We start from the raw sequence: 20,881 nt of genomic DNA on the forward strand, positions 1-20,881 counted from the left end.
ACGTAACGGACGCACGGCGGCCGCCGAGGGACAAGAATGCTCCGCGCGTCTCGAGCCTGGACGGTGGCTCAGAAGGACCAGAAACCATCGTCTCCGTCACTAGTTCCATTCATGTACTGCCTAAATTTCCATGGGCCGTACTAGAAAGCGGTAGTATCAAGAAACCTCCTCTGCCTCGTGCAAGACGCTCTTAGGATTATCCATAAAGATAGCGAAAGATTTGGAGCAATAGGAGTATAAGGAGATGGGGCTGAAGCCAAAGGCTTTGAACTTTTATGTTAACTTCCTGTCACTCAAAAAAAAAAAAAAAAAAAACGACGGGGAAAAGACAGGGGTGCGTATAGATTGGGAAGGGGCACGAGGGAAACTTAAGCGATTTTGGAAATGTTATATCATATCGTCACTAGATGATGGGTAGATGTTAATGTAAAAGGCTTCCCTGGTGGCTCAGATGGTAAAGACCCCGCCCATAATGCGAGAGACCCAGCTTTGATCCTTGGGTCAGGAAGATCCTCTGGAGAAGGGAATGGCAACTCACTCCAGGAAGATGTATCGTCACTAAACGATGGGTACACGAGTGTTTACATATGCTTTTTTTAATAGCTCAAGCTGTATCCTTGAGTAGCGCTCCATATTTTTTGCTTTACTGTATGTCTATATTACAACCACATGCACACAAAAAAAACTTTCCCTTGGCTACATCCTCCAAAATAAGAAGTCTCTCACCTCCCCAAAAGTCTTGCTGACACCCTGCACCCCCTTAAATATTGCCAGCTACTAAGACAATTTTTCCCCACCCTTTGGCTCCTGAGGTACTCCTACACATCCCTCAAAACCCAACTCAAATGTCAGCTCTAGACTTCCCCCTTGCACAATACTAGCCCCTTCCTCTGTGCTTAGAGTTACAGTCATTTATTTACCAGTCACTCCAGAGGCACTAGTTTTTGCATACCTGTGCTTGTGTGCTGTACTCTTAGGCCCTACCATAAAGAAAGTGAAGTCACTCAGCCGTGTCTGACTCTTTGTGATCCCATGGACTGTAGTCTACCAGGCTTCTCTATCCATGGGATTTTCCAGGCAAGAGTACTGGAGTGGCGTGCCATTACCTTCTCCAGGGGGTCTTCCTGACCCAGGCATCGAACCCAGGTCTCCTGCATTGCAGGCAGACACTTTACCCTCTGAGCCACCAGGGAAGCCCCACAAAAAAAAACCTCACCCATGACATGGTAGTTGACATGTCAAGTTCACTGAACTGGCCTGAGCATGAGGAGATCTGGGTTGTTACTCCAGCTTTGCACATAGCTGTGTGACCTTATTTATGTTCCATTACCTCTCTGAACCTTAATTTCCCTATCTGTAAAAAATATGACACCACACTCTTTGCTTATCTAGTAAAGTTATCATGAAAATCAGATGATGCCATGGGCTGTGCATGTTTTGGGGAATTATTTCTTCAAAGACTAACAGGCAATAGGGGGCAGTAATGGCCCAATATCCAGTTTCCTGGGCAGGTGTCAAGAAATAAGTACAATTAGGGTGATGATGGAAGTTTCCTGGCTATGATGGTATGTTATTGAACTCAGTTCAGTTCAGTTCAGTCACTCAATCGTGTCCGACTCTTTGCGACCCCATGAATCGCAGCACGCCAGGCCTCCCTGTCCATCACCAACTCCCAGAGTTCACTCAGACTCACGTCCATCGAGTCCGTGATGCCATCCAGCCATCTCATCCTCGGTCGTCCCCTTCTCCTCCTGCCCCCAATCCCTCCCAGCATCAGAGTCTTTTCCAATGAGTCGACTCTTCACATGAGGTGGCCAAAGTACTGGAGCTTCAGCTTTAGCATCATTCCTTCCAAAGAAATCCCAGGGTTGATCTCCTTCAGAATGGACTGGTTGGATCTTCTTGCAGTCCAAGGGACTCTCAAGAGTCTTCTCCAACACCACAGTTCAAACGCATCAATTCTTCGGCGCTCAGCCTTCTTCACAGTCCAACTCTCACATCCATACATGACCACAGGAAAAACCATAGTCTTGACTAGACAGACGGACCTTAGTCGGCAAAGTAATGTCTCTGCTTTTGAATATACTATCTAGGTTGGTCATAACTTTTCTTCCAAGGAGTAAGCGTCTTTTACTTTCATGGCTGCAGTCATCATCTGCAGTGTTCTAATAATGGTCCCCTGATTCCGCACCTTGCAAACTGGCAAGGGCCCTGCTTCTCTTGGCAGGTCAGTTCTGCAGTGTCATCCTGGCAGCCATCACTGGAAGGAGGCTCAGCCTAGAGCCTGCTCTTCCAGCTTCACCAATCCATTTGGAAGCCCTATAGTGGGCTTCCCTGGTGTCTTAGTGGTAAAGCATCTGCCTACCAATGCAGGAGACGCTGGTTCAGTCCCTGGGTCAGGAAGATCCCCTGGAGAAGAAAATGGCTTACCCACTCCAGTATTCTTGCCTGGGAAACCCCATGGACAGAGAAGCCTGGCGGGTTGCAGTCCAAGGGGTCACAAAAGAGTCAGACACGAAGACTTAGCGACTAAATAACAACAACAACAACAACAATTTCCCTATAGTAAGTCTCTTTTTGCTTATAATACCATCAGAGGTTTCCTATTAAACTGAATTAAACTGGTGAATATCATCTTTTTGACTTCCCAAGAAACCCAGCTCTGTAGAAAAGTGACAAGAACAATTCTATTTTTATCTAGACATTAAATACTAATTTTCATTTTCAAACTGATTCAATAACATTCTAACCCCACTTGTCAGGGATTTAAAATGTGAATATTTATCATATCACTGAACCACAGTGAATTGTATATTATGGGAGTTTTATTATATAAGTCAAGGGACTCACTTTAGGAATCAGGCAGTTTGTTTGAGACATGGCACCAGCTTAAGGCAATAAGGAGTAGGAAGGACTGTGGCAAACTGGTGCATAGATTCTGTATCTGAATACATTCAAGGGACTTCCCTGGTGGTCCAGTGGCTAAGACTCCATGCTCTCTATGTGCAGGGCACAGGTTCGATTCCCAGTCAGAGAATTAGATCCCACATGACGCAACTGAGAATCCTACATGACACAACTAAGACTCAGTGTAGCAAATAAAATAAATACATTCAACTCCAATTTTTGAAAACATGGTGGTGGGCCAAGCCAAAGACGACACCAGAAGTCATCTATAAATTTTTATATTATAAAAGTAACAGTGCTATCTAAAAATTGGAAAAGAGACAAAAGTAACTCTAATCACAATACTATATAATCTGGTATATTTTTATAAACTTGGTATATTTTCTTCTTTGCCCAGGTTTTTATTTTTAGCATCCTTGTCATAACTACTCAAGCTTCCCAAGTGGCCCTAGCCATGAAGAACCCGTCTGCCAATGAACCCGCCTGCCAATGCTGGAGATGTAAGAGATAAAAGTTTGATCCCTGGGTCAGGAAGATCTCCTGGAGGAGGGCATGGCAACACACACCAGTATTCTTGCTTAGAGAGTCCCATGGACAGAGGAGCCTTGCGGGCTACAGTCCATGAGGTCGCAAAGAGTCAGACAAAACTGAAGCAACTCAGCACCCATGCACGCATGCATAATTGGTCATCAGGTATCTTTCAACAATATTTCAGGATTTGAAAACAAATTAATTCAAAGAACTACAAGTTCTCAGGACTTGTCACCCACAGAGTTGTTCAACCATCACCACTGTCTAGTTTCAAAACACTTCATCACCCCCTAAAAGAAATCCTGACCCGTTAGCAGTCATATCCCATTCCCCATCCCCCTGACCACGTTTTGTTTAGCCATTCACCCACTGATGGACTTTGGGTTGTTTCTACTTTGGGGTTATTATTAGGAATGTTGCTATGAACATTTCCGTACATATTCTTGATGGATATAGATTTTTCAGTTCTCTTGGGTATATACCTAGAGAGGACAAGATCAATGATTTTTTCTGGGAATCAGAAGCTTGTTGTGGCAGAAACCAGGAAACTAGGGTAGACACTGACAAGGCATTTGCATCAGTTGCATAGTCAGTTCTCGGATGCTGACAGGTTTTAAAGGGAATAACAAAGGCTGCTTCCCCAGAAAGGCTAGATCAGCTTTCTGCTGTTTGGGTATTAACATTCCCCTTCCCTTCTGGTCCCACGGAAGTTCTCTCTTAAAAAGTAGAGAAGAGTAAAGGAGGTGAGAGAATTTTCTGTCATTTTTCTTTTCTTTTTTTCATTTTCAGTTTTTAAATGTTACTTTATGAAGAACAATATTGATGTAAAAATGAAAATTCAAGACAAGTTTAACCATAATGTCACCAGCTAATCAAATAAGCCGTCCTGGGAGATGCCGTGCTAGGACCTTCATCGCACACCCATCCTGGCCCTCTCTGCTCACCTTTGTGTCGCAAGGAAATCTGTTTCCCAGGCTCCCTTTCACTCTGCTTCCTGGTAGCTTCAGCCAGTCGCAGGCACTGGCGCAAGATTGGAGGGCTGAGGAAGGAAGAAGCCAGAGCATTTGTCTCCCTTGCTGCTTTGGGAAGCATCTCTGCCAGTGACTGCACGTTCGAGGCTGCAGATCCTCTGAAAGCCCAGTTTCTACTGGATGGTCCTGGCTCCTGGGCTCTGATAGTCCTACTTCCTCCCTTCCTTTCTCTAGTCCTAAATGGATTAATATCTTTCTGCTGTTGATAATCTATGCCTTTGTCTCACAATCTTCTTTGGCTCCTCAGCTCTATCATTGCCTATTGCAATGGTTTCAAAATATATCCAGGAGTTCTGTGATCTTCCTACCTTTAAAAGGTGGAATCTAGGGAATTCCCCGGTGGTCTGGTGGTTGGGGCTCCATGCTCCAACTGCAGGGGAAGCATGGGTTTGATTCCCATATTCTACAGGAGCCAAAAAAAAAAAAATTTTTTTGGAGCCTAATTGCCCTCTCCTGGAATGAGAGGCAGAACTTAGTGACTGACCTCTAAAAGAATGTGGCAGAGATGACTGTCTATGACTTCTGAAGCTAGGTCATAAAAGGAATTGTTGCTTCAGTGTTCTCTTGACACTTCTCTGAGGGAAGCCAGATACCATGTCATAAGGACACTCAAGCAGCTCTGGAAGACAGTCCCACAGGGAAAGAAACTCAGGCCTCTTATTGACAGCTACATGAGGGCACCATCTTGGAAGTGGCTCCTCCAGCCCCATTCAAGCCTTCAGATAATGATGTAGCCCCTGCTGATATCTTGACTGCAGTCTCCTGAGAGATCCCGTATCAGGACTGCTCAGCTAAACTGCTCCAGAATTCCAGATCTGCAAAAAGGATGAAAGATAATGATTATTGTTGTTCTAAGCCGCTTAGTTTTGGGACAACCTGTTACACAGCAGTGGATAACTTAGGCACCTGAGCTTCCAGAAGGAAAGTACTACTTTTACCACAAGCAAATAATAGGGAAAGTCCAATTTACCCGAAAGTTCACTGATGGATAAATGAATAAAGAAAACGTGGTCTATCACTATGACAGACTACTATTCAGCCATTAAAAGGAATAGAGTACTGATTCAAGCTACAAGGTGGACCTTGAAGACATTAAACTAAATCAAAGAAGTCAGTCCCTAAAGGGTTATGCACTGTATGATTCTACTTAAATAAAATGTCCTAAACAGGCAAGTCCATAAAAACAGAGTAATTAGTGCTTTCCTCAGGCTATAGTTGAAGTAGGGAGGAAACGGGGAGTGACTGCTAATGGGGCTTGGTTTTTTGTTTTTGTTTTTTTGAGTATAGTTGATTTGCCTTGTGTAGTTTCTTCTGAACAGCAAAGTGAACCAGTTATACATATAACCTCTCTTTTTTAGATTCTTTCTCATGTAAGTCATTACAGAGGACTGAGTAGAGTTCCCTGTGCTTTATACTAGGTCCTTATTACTTGCCTTTTTTTTTTTCTTTTGAAGCACCCCACAGCATGTGGGATCTTAGTTCCCCATCTAGAAATCGAACCTGTGCCCCCAGAATTGGAAGTGTGGAGTCTTAACCATTGGATTGCCGGGCAAATCCTCCTAATTATCTCTTTTATATATAGTAGTATGTATATGACCAGTCAATCGCAAAGGAAATCAACCCTGAATATTCATTACAAGGACAGATGCTGAAGTTGAAGCTCCAATACTTTGGCCACCCATGTAAAGAGCCAACTCATTGGAAAAGATCCTGATGCTGGGAAAGATTGAAGGCAAAAGAAGAAGAGGGCAGTAGAGGATGAGATGGTTAGATAGGATCATTGACTCAGTGGACATGAATCTGAGCAAACTCTGGGAGATAATGGAGGACAGAGGAGCCTGGCGTGCTGCAGTCCATGGGGTCACACAGAGTCAGACAGGACTTAGTGACTAAACAATGAGTGTGTATATACCAATCCCAATCTCTCAGTTTATCCCTCACCCACTCCTTTCTCACCTGGTATGGGCTTCTGATTGGAGCAATGAAAATATTCTGGGAATTCCCTGGAAGTCCAGTGATGAGGACTCAGTGCTTTCTCTGCCCGAGCCCAGATTTGATTTCTGGTTAGAGAACTTAAGATCCTGTAAGCCATGGGGTACAGCAAAAAAAAAAAAAAAAAAGACTTGGGACCTGATAGTAGTGATGGGTGCACACACCTGTGAACATACTAACGTCACCGAACTGTACCCTTTAAATGTGTGGACTTTATGGCATATGAACTATATCTCAATAAACTATTTAAAACAAGCAAGCGGGACTTCCCTGGTGGTCCAGTGGCTAATAGTCTGTGCTCCTAATGCAGGGGCCCAGATTCAATCCCTGGTCAGGGAACTAGATCCTACATGCCACAACTACAACTTCACATACCGCAACGAAGATTGACAATCTTGCATACCGTGACTAAGATCCAGCGCACCCAAATAAATAAAAATAAATATTTAAAGTATGTTTAAAACAAGGAACAGTTTTCAGCTGTCCAAGGTGTGGTCCAGAAACAGCCAGGTTCAGGTACAAAGGACAGTCAGGAGACGTGGTGCCTTTGAGGCTAGGTCAGGTTCCAAAGTTGGTCAGGGTCCAGTTTTGTTTTTCCCTAGATCCTACTTCTGGGGCTTCCCAGGTGGCGCTAGTGGTAAAGAATCTGCCTGCCAATGCAGGAGATACAAGAGAGGTGGGTTCAATGCCTGGGTCAAGAAGATCCCCTGGAGAAGGAAATGGCAACCCACTCCGGTATTCTTGCCTGGAAAATCTCATGGACAGAGGAGCCTGGCAGGCTACAGTCCATAGGGTCGCAAAAAGTTGGATATGACTGAGCAATTGAGCGACTGAGTGCAGCTATCTACTTCCATTTTGAATACCAAACAGCCCTCACGGCTTTGACAAAGAGGGAGCAGTGCTGGCCACCCACCTGCTGACCTGGCATCAGCTGGCCTTGCTGCTCTCCCACTGAGACAACAATTTCACAGAACAAGAGAATCAGCCGAGGCCACTCTGGGACGATGATGGAACAAGATAAAACATGAATATGGTCCAAGCCACAGAATGCCAGATCCAACCCTCTCCTGGCAAATATGAGTGACAGCTGCTTCTGCACCAGTTATATAGATGAGATTTATTAAGAGCCTCGATCCTACAATCATCCCTGCTTTCTGCTAGCACCCACTCTAGAGCAAATTCCCAGATCCTTATACTCTCCCCAGAACCACCCAACCAAAGCCCCAATTCACAACCCACCCCCCTGGACCCAGCCCCCAGAACACCAACAGCCTGAGGCTGTCTGGCTGCAGTGGGTGAGCTGCGGCCTTACTGCGTCATTTATACGCAGGAACGGAGGTTCTGGGCAGACAAGGATGTAACATATTCTGGCCACTCACTTCCCGTAAAAATGAAAGAACCAAAAATCAACTTACGCAGCAAGGTTGTTTAAAATAGCCTAAAGCAGGAAATGGCATGAATGTCTATCAAGGGAAGAAATAATGTGGTAAATTACAGTACATTCATAAAACAGAGAACTATACAATCATTTGAAAGAATGAGGCAGGGATTATCTATTAAAAAAGAAAAAAGAACAAGATATATGTATATATGCTGGAGCTGGAAAGATGATTACAGGGTTACATGAAGTGAAAAAAGCAAATTGTATATTAATATGTTTGTCACGCTTCCATAAAAAATAAATATGTGTTTTATATATACATATGTATGCATGTTCTCAGGAGAAAAATCAGAAAGAACATGAGTCAAACTGTCAACAGTAGTTACTTGGGAGTGGAAATGGGATAAGAAGAATCCTACTAAATACATAATTTTGTAAATGGTCGGATTGTGGAAAACCCAGGTCCGTTCATCCCACCAGTACCCTCCCCACCCTCGCCTGGATACTTGGTTTTGCGGCATGAACAGCATCAGTGGCGGAGCCCTGTGCAGCGCCAAGGTCACCTCAGCGCCCATTGGATTAAGCAACCAGCTGAGCATTCTTGCAAAGCTGGACCAACTTTGGCAATAGTCCACCTTAAATTTGGTCTCCCTCCATTTCAGCCTCACTTTACTTCTTCCCTGACTCTTGCTTCCCTGGTATTATACCCTCCAACCAAGCATTAACTCAAATTCTTTTTAAGGAGCCCATACAAAGACAATGGGTGGTTTTTTGGTTTTTTGGGTTTTTTTACATTTTTACATTTTAAATAGCTTTCTTTCAATGTTTTCTTTAAGAGCCCAACCACTTGGGACTTCCTTGGCCATCCAGTGGTTGAGACTTTGTCTTCCAATGCAGGGGGTGTGGCTTTCATCCCTAGTGGGGGAGCTAAGAACCCACAGGCCAAAAAAAACAAGAACAAAAACATAAAAACAGAAGCAATGTTGTAACAAACATAATAAAGACTTAAAAAATGGTTCACATCCAAAAAATCTTAAAAAAGTGGATGAGGACCCTCAAAGCAGAGAAGTGCTACCAAATGAATGTAACTGTAATAGAAAATCTACACAGAGCCAGTATTTATAAGTAACCTCTCTTCAGGTGAAACAGATACTGAAATTCAGAGCGCGTGCCCAATGCACTTCAAATGATCGTGTTGCTAAGATTTGATCTTCCTGTTTTCCAAGATGGGTTTGGGGACACTTATCTTCCCTATAATGTTTTTGACTTAGTGAGGGTGACTATTAAGTAGAATAGACTGAGTCTCCTGTGACATTTCTGGAAGGGACTTCCCTGATGGTCTAGTGGCTAACACTGCTCTTCCAATGCAGGAGGCCTGGGTTCAATCTGCACCAGTTACAACCTCAGCTGATTGAACTAGATCCCACATGATGCAACTAAAAAAAAAAAAAAATGATCCTGCATGCTGAAAGGAAGATCAAAGATCCTGCAACTAAGACCTGGTGCAGCCAAATAAGTAAAATAAATATTTTTTAAAATATTAATAAAAAAAGATGCAATGATGACATCAGAACTCTTCTCAGGTCTATCAAATTAAAGAAGGATGAGGAGGAAAAGGAGAAGGGAGAGGAGGAGGAGGACAGGGTGAGAAAGAGGAATGAGAATCCAGATTAGCATCTTTGGGAAGTCAAGGCTGCCATGGGTAGAAGAGTGGATTTGAGGCTATTTCAGGATGTCAGCCCTTGGAACTGAGCCCAAGAGACAGGGCAAGTAAAGCAGAAGACTAATCGGACTCCTGAAAAATAAGTTTTTGTAAAATGGTCTGTTTTAGTCAGTGTGAGCTGCTATAACAAAAAGACCCATAGACACTCACAGATCAGCTAATGCTATGGTGACGGTCATATGGCAACACATAAAGGTATCAGATCAACACACTGTATATCTTAATCTTACTTTAAGTTCTGCTTGATTGACTATGCCAAAGTCTTTGACTGTGTAGGTCACAACAAACTGTGGAAAATTCTCAAGAGGTGGGAATACCAAACCACCTGACCTGCCTCCTGAGAAATCTGTATGCAGGTCAAGAAGCAACAGTTAGAACTGGACACAGAATAACAAACTGGTTCCAAACTGGGAAAGGAGTATGTCAAAGCTGTATATTGTCACCCTGCTTATTTAACTTATATGCAGAGTACATCATGCAAATGCCAGGCTGGGTGAAGCACAAGCTGGAATCAAGATTGCTGGCCAAAATATCAATAACTTCAGATAACGCAGATGATACCACCCTTATGGCAGAAAGTGAAGAGGAACTAAAAAGCCTCTTGATGAAAGTGAAAGAGGAGAGTGAAAAATTTGGCTTAAAACTCAACATTCAGAAAACAAAGATCATGGCATCTGGTCCCATCACTTCATGGCAAATAGATGGGGAAACAGTGGAAACAGTGACAGACTTTATTTTCTTGGGCTCCAAAATCACTGCAGATGGTGATTGCAGCCATGAAATTAAAAGATGCTTGCTCCTTGGAAGAAAAGCTATGACCAACCTAGACAGCACATTAAAAAGCAGAGACATTACTTTGCCAACAAAGGTCTGTGTAGTCAAAGCTATGGTTTTTCCAGTAGTCATGTATGGATGTGAGAGTTGGACCATAAAGAAAGCTGAGCGCTTTTCAACTGTGGTGTTGGAAAAGCCTCTTGAGAGTCCTTTGGACTGCAAGAAGATCAAACCAGTCAATTCTGATGGAAATCAGTCCTGAATATTCATTGGAAGGACTGATGCTAAAGCTGAAACTCCAATATTGGCCACCTGATGCAAAGAACTGACTCCTTGAAAAAGACCCTGATGCTGGGAAAGATTGAAGGCAGGAGGAGAAGGGGATGACAGAGGATAAGATGGTTGGATGGCAAACTCAATGGACATGAGTTTGACCTTACAGCAAGCTCTGGGAGTTGGTGATGGACAAGGAAGCCTGGCATGCTGCAGTCCATGGGGTCGCAAAGAGTCAGACAGAACTGAGCAACTGAACTGATACCTTAAACTTACACAATGTTGTATGTTAAAGTGTTAGCCGCTCCATCATGTCTGACTCTCTGTGACCCCATGAACTGTAGCCCACCAGGATCCTCTGTCCATGGGATTCTCCAGGCAGTACTGGAATGGGTCGCCATTTCCCTCTCCTGGGGATCTTTTCCGCCCGGGGATCAAACCCAGGTCTCCTGCATTGAAGGCAGATTCTTTACTCTCAAAGACACCAGGGAAGCCCGTTGTATGTTAACTACGCCTCAATTTTTTAAACAGGAGGCCAGAAAATGTACCATAGACTGGGTGATTTATAAGTGACAGAAATTTATTTCTCCCAGTTTTGGAGGCTGAAAGTCCAAGATCAAGGCACTGTCAGCTTTGGTGTCTGGTGAGAACCCCCTTTCTGGTTCATAGCCTCTGTCTTTTCACATGGTGGGAGAGGGGAGGAATTTCTGTCATTTTAAAATTTTTTGTTCATTTATTTTTAAACTTCAGCCAAGGTTAGCAACATGCGGAATTTCTTGATCAGGGATCAAATTCACGACCCCTGAAGTGGAAGGGTGGCATCTCAACCTCTGGACCACTAGGGAAGCCCCCAGGCATTTCTTTCTTTTATAAGAGCACTAATCCAGTGCATGAGGTCTCCATCCTCATGACCTCCTCACCTCCCAGAGGCCCCTCCCCCTAACATCACCACATTGTGGGGTTAGGTTTCCAACGTATGAATTCGAGGGGCACAGACTTTCAGTCTTTTAGATAGTCTATGGCAACAGCGCAGGGAGCTATTCTCTGGTGCCCCAAAGTTCCCTCTCCAGTCCTAGTGTGGTTTCTCAGGGGCTGGTGGCCCGATTTCCAGGAAGCAATAACTTCTCCTTCCACATAATCACTGCTTCTCTCTGCCACGTGCCCAGGCAACTGGCTCCGGGAGCCTCTGGCTCAGTTCTTCCTCCTGCAGCTAACTGTGGGAACTCCCAGCACCCACTCACCCTTCTCCCCACTCCATATTTTCCATTCTTGTTGGTGGCATCAAGTCCCTCTTCTTTTACCCATGGCTGAAGCAAAACTCATCCCAGGAAAGCTAATATTTTGTCATTCACTCAAGCCCACAGTCTGTATTAATTTTTTTTAATTTTTAATGAAAATGTTCTAATATTATAGGAGAGAAAATAGTATGATGGAGTTCCATATACCCATCACCTAGCTTCAACAATTATTAACAAAAAGGCGAGTGTTCATCTTCTCCACATTCCCAACCATCCCACCCTCCCAATGGGTTATTTTAAAGCAAAAAATCACAGACATTACATCATTTTATTCATGAATGTATCAGCAAGCCCATAGTCTTTTTTTTTTTTTTTAATCTTTTGGTCACATAGCATGAGAAATCTTAGTTCCCTGACCAGGGATAGAACCCACACCCTCTGCATTAGAAGCACAAAGTCTTAACCACTGGGCCACTGGGGAAATCCCAGCCCATAAACTTTGAATAGGTGTTCCGTGTTATTGGGAGGGAAGGTTGAGTACTGTGTGTAGAGTAGATGGAGAAAGAGACCCTCTAGTGGACTGACCTTTAATCACCTTTCCATTATTTCCCAGCAATTCCGCTCTGACTCAAATTTGCATGCCCTCCTCAACAAGACATATGTTGTTTCCCACTCAGCACCTGAACTCGCTAAATTTGGGCTGTCCATCCCTATGTGATTTTTGATGAAAGCAGAGTTTTATTCCTTCTATGGAAGTTTAAGAAGTTAAACTTAAGGAAAACAAAGGACCAAAAAATGTTAAACTTCGCTTCCCTTGATCATGGGCTATGACCCAAGCTCAGCCATTTGGATGCTCTCACCAAGGACGTGAGTTTGGACTAGATGAGCCATGCACACAGAAGGACTAAAGGAACAGAAGGGTGGCTGGTGCTCAGACAGTGAGTTGCTTAGGTGTGAGGTGAAGATGGACTATAAAAGTTATGTCAGCCTTGGGAAGGACTTTGGGCTTATTATAACTTGGCATTGATACCTGGTGAGATACAATGTATGCATTTATCAAGATTATTGAATGCAGACTTCCCCTTGTAGTCCATTGGTTAAAACTCCATGCTTCCACTGCAGGGGACACAGATTTGATCCCTAGTCAGGAACATTCCACATGCCATGTAGTAGAGGGGAAAAAAAAAAAAAAAGATTACTGACTGTTGAGTAGAATAAAACTCAGTTAGAAGCCTACTGTAACCTTCCAGGTAGAGAAATAATATTAAGTGGGGCTAGGGTGGTAGGAGGGAGATGAGGAAGTAGAAGAATTTCTGAGATGTGTTGCAGGTACAATTGATGGGACTTGGTTGCCCTAATTTCTAATTCCTCCAGTAGCTTCAAACACCATGGTAAGAGAACAGGGTTGATTCCAGGGTGTCACTGTTCTGAATGAAATGCTTCAGTGGTAACAGTAACAGCAAAGGTAATAGTAACAACAATAATATAAAGAGCAGTAGCTAACATTAATGTATCTCTTACCACATGCCAGCCTCTGATCTAGACATTTCACATGTTTTAACTTTTTTTTTTTTTTTTGCCATGTGGAGTCTTAGTTTCCCAACCAGGGATCGAATTTGTGCCCATGACCACTCTCTAATCTCACATTTTAATTAACTGCCCCATAAAATCCTGTACCTATTAACAGTCACCCTCCATGCTCCTCTGCACGAAGCCCACGGTCACCACTAATCTGCTTTCTGGATCTGCAGATTTGTCTATTCTGAACATCTCATATAAAGGAATCATATACTATGTGACCTCATGTCTGACTTCTTTCACTTAGCATCATGTTTTTCAAAAATATGTATTTCTATCTGTTTATTGATTTGGCTGCGCTGGGTCTTAGTTGTGGCATGTGGGATCTCTGATCTTCACTGTGGCATTTAGGCTCTAGTTCCCTGACCAGGAATGGAACCCAGACCCCCTGCATTGGGAGAGCCGAGTCTTAGCCACTGGACCATGAGGGAAGGCTCCAGCATCGCGTTTTTAAGGTTTATCTGTGTTGTAGCCTGTGTTGGTGCCTCATTTCTTTTTATGGCGGAATCTTTTTTCATTGTATGGATGGACTGCATTTTGTTTATTCATCTCACAGTGGACTTCTGGGTTGTTTCCACCTTCTGGGTTGTTTCCACCTTCTGTGTTGTTTTGCCTGTGGTTAAACAGTACTTTTCTTCAGATCACTTCATAGGAACAGAACTCCTCATTTCTCTGAGATAAACCAGGCTCCAGAAAAGGGTAGGTAGGAAAAGAGAAAAGGCCCTTATCCACCCAGGAAGCTCACAACTATTGAGTGAGTACCTTTCGTGTGCCAGGTGGGGCAACCCTGCGACCACCAACCTGCTTTCTGAGCATTTGCCTATTCTGGACATTCTGAATAAATGGAATCATATGATATGGAGGGAATAAGAGAAGACCACAGGCCATGAGTGTGAAGCCCAGGGAACAAATGTGCTCTGTTTGAGTGTGAGTCAGCAGGCTGAGCCTGGATTGGATGGGGCAAGTTGGGGAGCAGGGGGGAGGGTGGCTGAAGAGAAGACCAGAAATTGATTCTGGGTCCAAGTTCATATTTGATGCACTAGGTCTGTTATATGACCTTTGGTGAGGCATTGAATCATTCTTTGTCTCAGTCTTTCATCTGTAAAATGGGAATAATCAATTTTTGTGGGGATTAAATGAGTTAAACGGACTTCCCTGGTGGTCCAGTGGTTAAGACTCTGCACTCCCAATGCAAGGGGTCTGGGTTCGATCCCTGGTCAGAGAACTAGATCCTAAATGCCACAACAAAGATCAAAGATCCCACATGTTGTAACCAAAACCAAGCACAGTCAAATAAATAAGCAAATAGAAATATTTTTGAAAAACATGATGCTAAGCGAAAGAAGTCAGACATGAGGTCACATAGTATATGATTCTTTTATATGAAATGTTCAGAATAGACACATCTATAGATTCAGAAAGCAGATTAGTGGTGACCAGGGGCTTTGGGCAGAAGGGAATGGAGGTTGACTATTAATAGGTATAGGATTTTATGGGGCAGTTAATGTAAATGTGAGATTACAAGGTGGTCATGGGTCTTCCCAGGTGGCACTAGTGATAAAGAACCAGCCTGCCATTGCAGGAGACGTAAGAGACACTGGTTCAATCCCCGGGTCAGGAAGATCCCCTGGAGGAGGGCATGGCAACCCACTCCAGTATTCTTGCCTGGAGAATCCCAAGGACAGAGGAGCCTGGTGGGCTACAGGGTCACAAATAGTCAGACACGACTGAAGTCACTTAGCATACAAGCATAATGGTTGCACAACTTTGTGAATATACTAAAAACTACTGAATTGCACGCATTAAAAGGGTCGGTATCACTCCAGGTGATTTACATCTAAACAAAAAAGGATCTTTCCTAACAAAAGGAAATGCTAGAACATATTACCACCAAATAGACTGAATTCAAATCAGATCAATAGAACACATTACCACCAAATAAACTGAATTCAAATCAGATCAACCTCTCAATCCAACACCAGTCTAAAGAAAAGACAGGGAACGAACATATTAAAGGACTTTACAGAGGTAAAATTATCAGAATCTAGGCTGAGAATCTCTATAAGGCAAACAGTCCTGTTTCATCACCAAAATGATTTCAAGGGAAGGAGAAAAAAGAAGAGATGGAGGAGGATTTAAAGAGACTAAGGGACATATCAACCAGTTGCAATATGTGGGTATGATTTGGATCTTGAGTTAAACAAATTTAAAAAATAAACTCATGAAACAACATTTCAAACACTGGATGCTTGATATGAAGAAATTATTAATTTTTTCAAGTGTGATCATGATACTGTAGATTTATAATTTCATTATGTTTTACATATTAAAATATTTGTAGGTGAGACAATACGGTGTCTGGAACTCTGTTTTGAAATTGAATTGTGTTAACAAATCTAGTTCCTGTGACACACTAATTTGTTAATTCCCCTCCTCTTTCTCAACCCTCTCTTGTTCTATCTGAAATTAGTTTATTTTTGGTTTTTCTTGTTTACCATCTGTTTCCCACAAGAGCAGTAATCCTCTCAGATATTGTCATAGCTCACAGGTTTAGCAGTGAATGTGGCAATTTATTTAGAGCTAAGTATTTATTGAACGAGTGAATGTCAATATTGGTCTTACCACATCAATTGCTCTAGTCCTGAGTTTCAGCTCCAGGTCCCCGCCTGTCAACCGGACATCTACACCCAACCCAGACATCTCCAGATTTCCTTTTTTTTTTTTTTGGCCATGCCACATGGCTTTTGGGATCTCTGTTCCCTGACCAGGGATCCAACCTGGACCCTTGCAGCGGAAGCATGGGGTCCTAATTTTGGACAGCAGGGAATTCCTGCCTCCAGGTTTCTTTCATCTTCATCCAGTTTTTCTATAGAACTTTGTGTGGCTGGCTCATATGCTTGTTTGTTTAATAATCACAATTACCCTTTGTGACCCCATATTAAAGAGTGGGAAACTGAGGCCCCAAGGAGTCATGTGACTTGCCCAAGGCCACAGACCCTGTCAGTGACTGCACCAAGCTTAGAATGTAGAGTGATCTGGAAGCTTAACCATCAGAGCTTAACTGCCTCTCCTTCCTTTTCTTAAGATTGTAAACATTCTCTGAAGAACTCAGGCTCATCATCTGGGTAGGGGGGAGGTCACCTTGGACTCCTGCCTCCCCTTTCCCTTCCTAAAGTTATTTCCATCTCCTCCACTCTCCCATCCCTTTCCTGTCCCGGTCCTGAGGCTCAAGCTGCTGGCTGACACTGTGGCTCCTCTAGCCTTGTCCCCTCCCAGCAGATTCTCAGTACATCTTTGCTGCCCGCTTTGAGGAAGGCAAAGTTTCCCCAGTCTGAGCATCCATTACTTATCCCTTAGTTCACCGTGGGGGCACACCAGGTTCAGCTCCATCCCTCCTAGCTGTGGGACCCTAAACAAGTTACCTAACCTCCTGTGGCAAGTTGACGGTGCCACCCCTCCTGACACCTGTCCCCCGAAAAAACAAGCTATGTTTCTATCCTAATCTCCAGAACCTGTAAATGTGACCTTATTTTTAAAAGTGTCTGTAGAGATGTGATTAAGGATCTCAAGATGAGATCATTCTGGGTTGTGTGGGTAGGTCCTATATCTAAGACAAGTGTTCCTTTTTTTTCTTTTTTTTTTTTTTTCTTTTTTGCAGCTCTGAGCAGCATGTGGGTGGGATCTTAGTTCCCCACTAGGGATCAAACCCTTGCCCTCTGCAGTAGAAGCGCTGAGTCTTAACCAGTGGACCACCGGAGAAGTCCTATAAGTGTTCTTGTAAGAGACACAGAGAAAACAGACCTACAGAGAAGGCCATGTGAAGACAAAGGCAGAGACTGGAGTGATGCTGCCACGACCTATGGAAGCCAGCAGCTGGAAGAGGCAAGGATGGATCCTCCTCTAGAGCCATCAGCGGAAGCACACCTTGACTTTAAATTTCCAGCTTCCGAAACTGTCAGAGAATGTTTCTATTGTTTGAAGTCAAGTTTGTGGCAATTTGTTACAGTAGCTACAGGAAGTTAATGTCCCTCCCTATTCCTCACTGTCCTTGATTAAGGGTGGAGATAATCATAGATCAGAGCTTCTCAGGTGGTGCAGATGGTAAAGAATCTGCCGGCTAATGCAGGAGACTTGAGTTCAATCCCTGGGTTGGGAAGATCCCCTGGAGAAGGAAATGGCAACCCACTCCAGTGTTCTTGCCTGGGAAATCCCATGGACAGATGAGCCTGGCAGCTATAGTCAATGGACTCACAAAAAGTCGGACAAGACTTATTGACTAAACAATAAATCATAGACCCACCTTATTGGGATGCTGTGCACAGATCTGACCCCGGCTTTAACACTTCCCAGCTTGTCTGACCTCGGGCAAGTGACTTGACTTCTCTGCATCTCAGTTTCCTCTGTTGTAGAGTACAATAATACTTCTTAGGAAGTAGTAAGGCAGCAGTTCTCAAACTTTTCCCTCTCAGGGACTCTTAAGAACTGTTGAAGACCTTAAAGAGACCTTGTTAAAATGTTACATCTATTGATATCTACTGTAACTAGAAATTTAAGCTGTTTTTTAAAAAAACACTGATTAATTTCAAACAGACACACGACATGTTAGCATGAATTTTTTCAATAAAAATTATGCTCCAAAACAAACAAGTGCTGAGGACAGTGACATTGTTCCATATTTTTGCAAATCTCTTTAAAATCTAGCTCATTATCCGAGAGCTAGCCCCTAAGATCTGTATCTGCACAGTCAATCATGATATGCTGATATTTATTACCTATAAGAAGAAGATGCAGCCTGTCATTGATATAGCTAGCAAAGGGACCTCAAAGAGACCCTTCAGGCATTGAGGAACCCTGATGGTCATGAGGCCACACTTTAAGAAGTAGTAAGTTAGGAAATATTTGTAAAGTACCTGGAATAATGCCTCACACATGGTAAACACTACTTTTAAACTGAATATAAAGCAAATGCTCAATACATTTTAAACTTCAAACATTTTTAGGGTTTCCTTGGTGGCTCAGTGGTAAAGAATCTGCCTGCCAATGCAGGATACACGGGTTCAATCCCTGATCCAGGAAGATTCGACATGCTGCGGAGCAATGAAGCCTGTGTGCCACAGCTGCTGAGCCTATGCTCTAGTGCCAGGAGGCTGCAACCCCTGAGCCCATGTACCACAACTCCTGAAGCCTGGGCACCCAGGAGCCTGTGCTTCACAAGAGAAGCACTGCAAAGGGAAGCCTGAGCACTGCAACTAGAGAAAAGCCCAGGGAGCAACAAGGACCTGGCACGGTCAAAAATAAATGCATAAAAATTATATATATATATTTACATAAACTTTGAGCATTTCTAGTTTTAAATAATGTGTGTCAAGTTGGGGTGCACTTTATAGCTACAATGGCGTTCAGGGTTTTTTCTGACTTCAAGGAGCTCTGAAGAGGGAAGTAAGTGTAACCTTGGTCAAAACTCACTGTGTTAAGAGCAGCTTTATGGGAGTACGAGGTGGGATGGGGTGTGAAGGATGGGGTTGTGGCTTCGGGGAAGGCTCACCTGGGCGGGGAAGGGTGGTCTGATGGACCAACAGATTTAGCCAGGTCAAAAGGATAGGGGTCTTGTGACAAGAAAGCTGAAATTCAAACCCTGTTCTCACCGCCTCTGTGAAGTGGTGTAGGTGTCACAAAGAGCCGCTAACGGATGTGGCTGGCCGGCAAGCCGGACAGCCTGGAGGCTTAGGGACCAGAGGACCCCTCGATCTTTCTGTCCCTCTCCTGAAGCTCAGGGCCCGGCGCCACCAGGTCAGCCCGCTGACCTGGCTGGCGGGGAGGGTAGGCGAGCCGCGGGGTCTTCGACTCTTTCCCGGGATGGGCCGCATCCCGGAGTCCACCTCCTGAGCCCTCCATTTCTCTGCAACGCAGAGTGGCCCCCCGGCGCTGTGAGTGGTCCCAGAGATCTGCGACCCGCAGCCCCACCGCCTGCGCACCCCACCACCCACCTCGCTTCTCCTCTGGGCTAGTCTCGACCCCTGCGCGGCGGGACTGGGAGAGGAGGAGCTAGGACCTCGCCGGAGGCGGGGGTGGCGCCTCGGGACGCGCTGGGGGCGCCGGCTGGAGGCGGGGAAGGTCCCGCGGGTGGAGCGGCGGGAGCGGGGCGGGGGTCTGCAGAGTCGGAGGGCGGGGGTGCGGTGCCCGCCGGGACCCCAGGGCGCCCTCGGGCGGCGGCAGCCGGGCGCGCCCCTCTCCAGGCCGGGATCGGGGCGGGGCGCGTGGCATCCCCGCGGGGGGAGCCGGTCAGCCGGCGTCGCCGCCGCCAAAGTTTCCCGGAGGAGCCGCGGCCGCCCTTCTTTCTCAGGCCCAGGGCGTGGGAGCGAGCCCTCGGGCGAGGACTGCTTGCGAGAGGGCAGCGGAGCCCGCTCTCCAGCCAGACCCCGCGCCTCCATTGCGCCCAACTCGGATTCCCAACTTGGGAGGCGCCGCGGGCCTGCGCACGCGCGCGCCTTCCTCGCCGCCGCCGCCGCCGCCGCCTCCCCTCACTGGGGAGCAGGCTCCGGGCCGATCCGGGCGCCGAGACCCGCACCCTGATCGCTAACCTCCGGCTCCCGGCCCGCCGCCTCCGCCCATGCCGACGCCCGCCGCCAGCCAGGTGCGCCCTCGCCGGAGGGCCAGCTAAGCGCGGGCCGGCGGCGGCGGCGAAAGGTGGGCCCGGCCCCGGCGCTGCCCTCGACAGCGGCAAGTTTGGGAGTTGCACTAGTTTGCGGGGTGGGGGAGAGGCTGGGCGGGGGGCCATGGAGGAGGACCGGGGGTCGGCGCTGGCGGCCGAGTCGGCGCTGGAGAAGAACGTGGCGGAGCTGACGGTCATGGACGTGTACGACATCGCGTCGCTCGTGGGCCACGAGTTCGAGCGGGTCATCGACCAGCACGGCTGCGAGGCCATCGCGCGCCTCATGCCCAAGGTCGTGCGTGTCCTGGAGATCCTGGAGGTGCTCGTCAGCCGCCACCACGTCGCTCCCGAACTGGACGAGCTGCGCCTCGAGCTGGACCGACTGCGGCTTGAGAGGATGGACCGCATCGAGAAGGAGCGCAAGCACCAGAAGGTGGGCGGTAGCCTCAGTCTGCCCATCCGGGCAGTGGGGCCGCTGGGACCTAGGGGGCCCTTCAGCCCTGGGCTTCTGTAGGTGCACACGGATGTGTATACAGGGAACAGATGAGAGAAGATCCCACTGGATGAGGGAAGGAGCGAGGCCCCTGGCCCTCGTACCCAGCCTGGGCACCTGGCATGTACCACCCACAGAGATTAAGGGTGGTTGGTTGGAGTCAGAACTGAGTTCCAACCCCACTTTTACCATTTAATAGCTGTGCGACCTTGAGTAAGTTATTTCACTTCTCTGTGCTTCATTTCCTCACATCAAATGGCGATAGGAATAGGACCCGCCTTATAAGAATTAAATGGAATAGTATCTAA

At 45.7% G+C, this 20,881-nt stretch overlaps 1 protein-coding gene and 1 long non-coding RNA gene across 5 annotated transcripts in view; one reads left to right on the forward strand and one right to left on the reverse strand.

Annotated features, from left to right (window-relative positions):
- Nucleotides 1-4,382: 4,382 nt before the first annotated feature.
- LOC138422576 (uncharacterized) lies at nt 4,383-19,894 on the reverse strand. Its single transcript, XR_011249929.1, has 4 exons — nt 19,416-19,894; nt 17,729-17,828; nt 4,954-5,284; nt 4,383-4,477 (listed from the first exon to the last, which is right to left on the reverse strand). It is a non-coding gene; the product is annotated as an uncharacterized lncRNA (long non-coding RNA).
- The window catches only part of RILPL1 (Rab interacting lysosomal protein like 1), a 41,915-nt gene continuing 40,508 nt past the window's right edge, over nt 19,475-20,881 (forward strand). For 3 of the 4 annotated variants that reach the window (XR_011249928.1, XM_069557681.1, XM_069557680.1), the window contains exon 1: nt 19,537-20,513. Coding sequence is in view for 3 of the 4 variants with exons in the window: in XM_069557681.1 (XP_069413782.1) it covers nt 20,205-20,513 (309 nt within the window). In the remaining variant the exon portion in view is untranslated. Of the gene's footprint in view, nt 20,514-20,881 lie in introns of all 4 variants that reach the window. The other variant, XM_069557679.1, reaches the window with a different exon arrangement.

Source organism: Ovis canadensis, chromosome 17, assembly GCF_042477335.2.
Source record: "Ovis canadensis isolate MfBH-ARS-UI-01 breed Bighorn chromosome 17, ARS-UI_OviCan_v2, whole genome shotgun sequence".
In the NCBI taxonomy this organism is placed as follows: domain Eukaryota; kingdom Metazoa; phylum Chordata; class Mammalia; order Artiodactyla; family Bovidae; genus Ovis; species Ovis canadensis.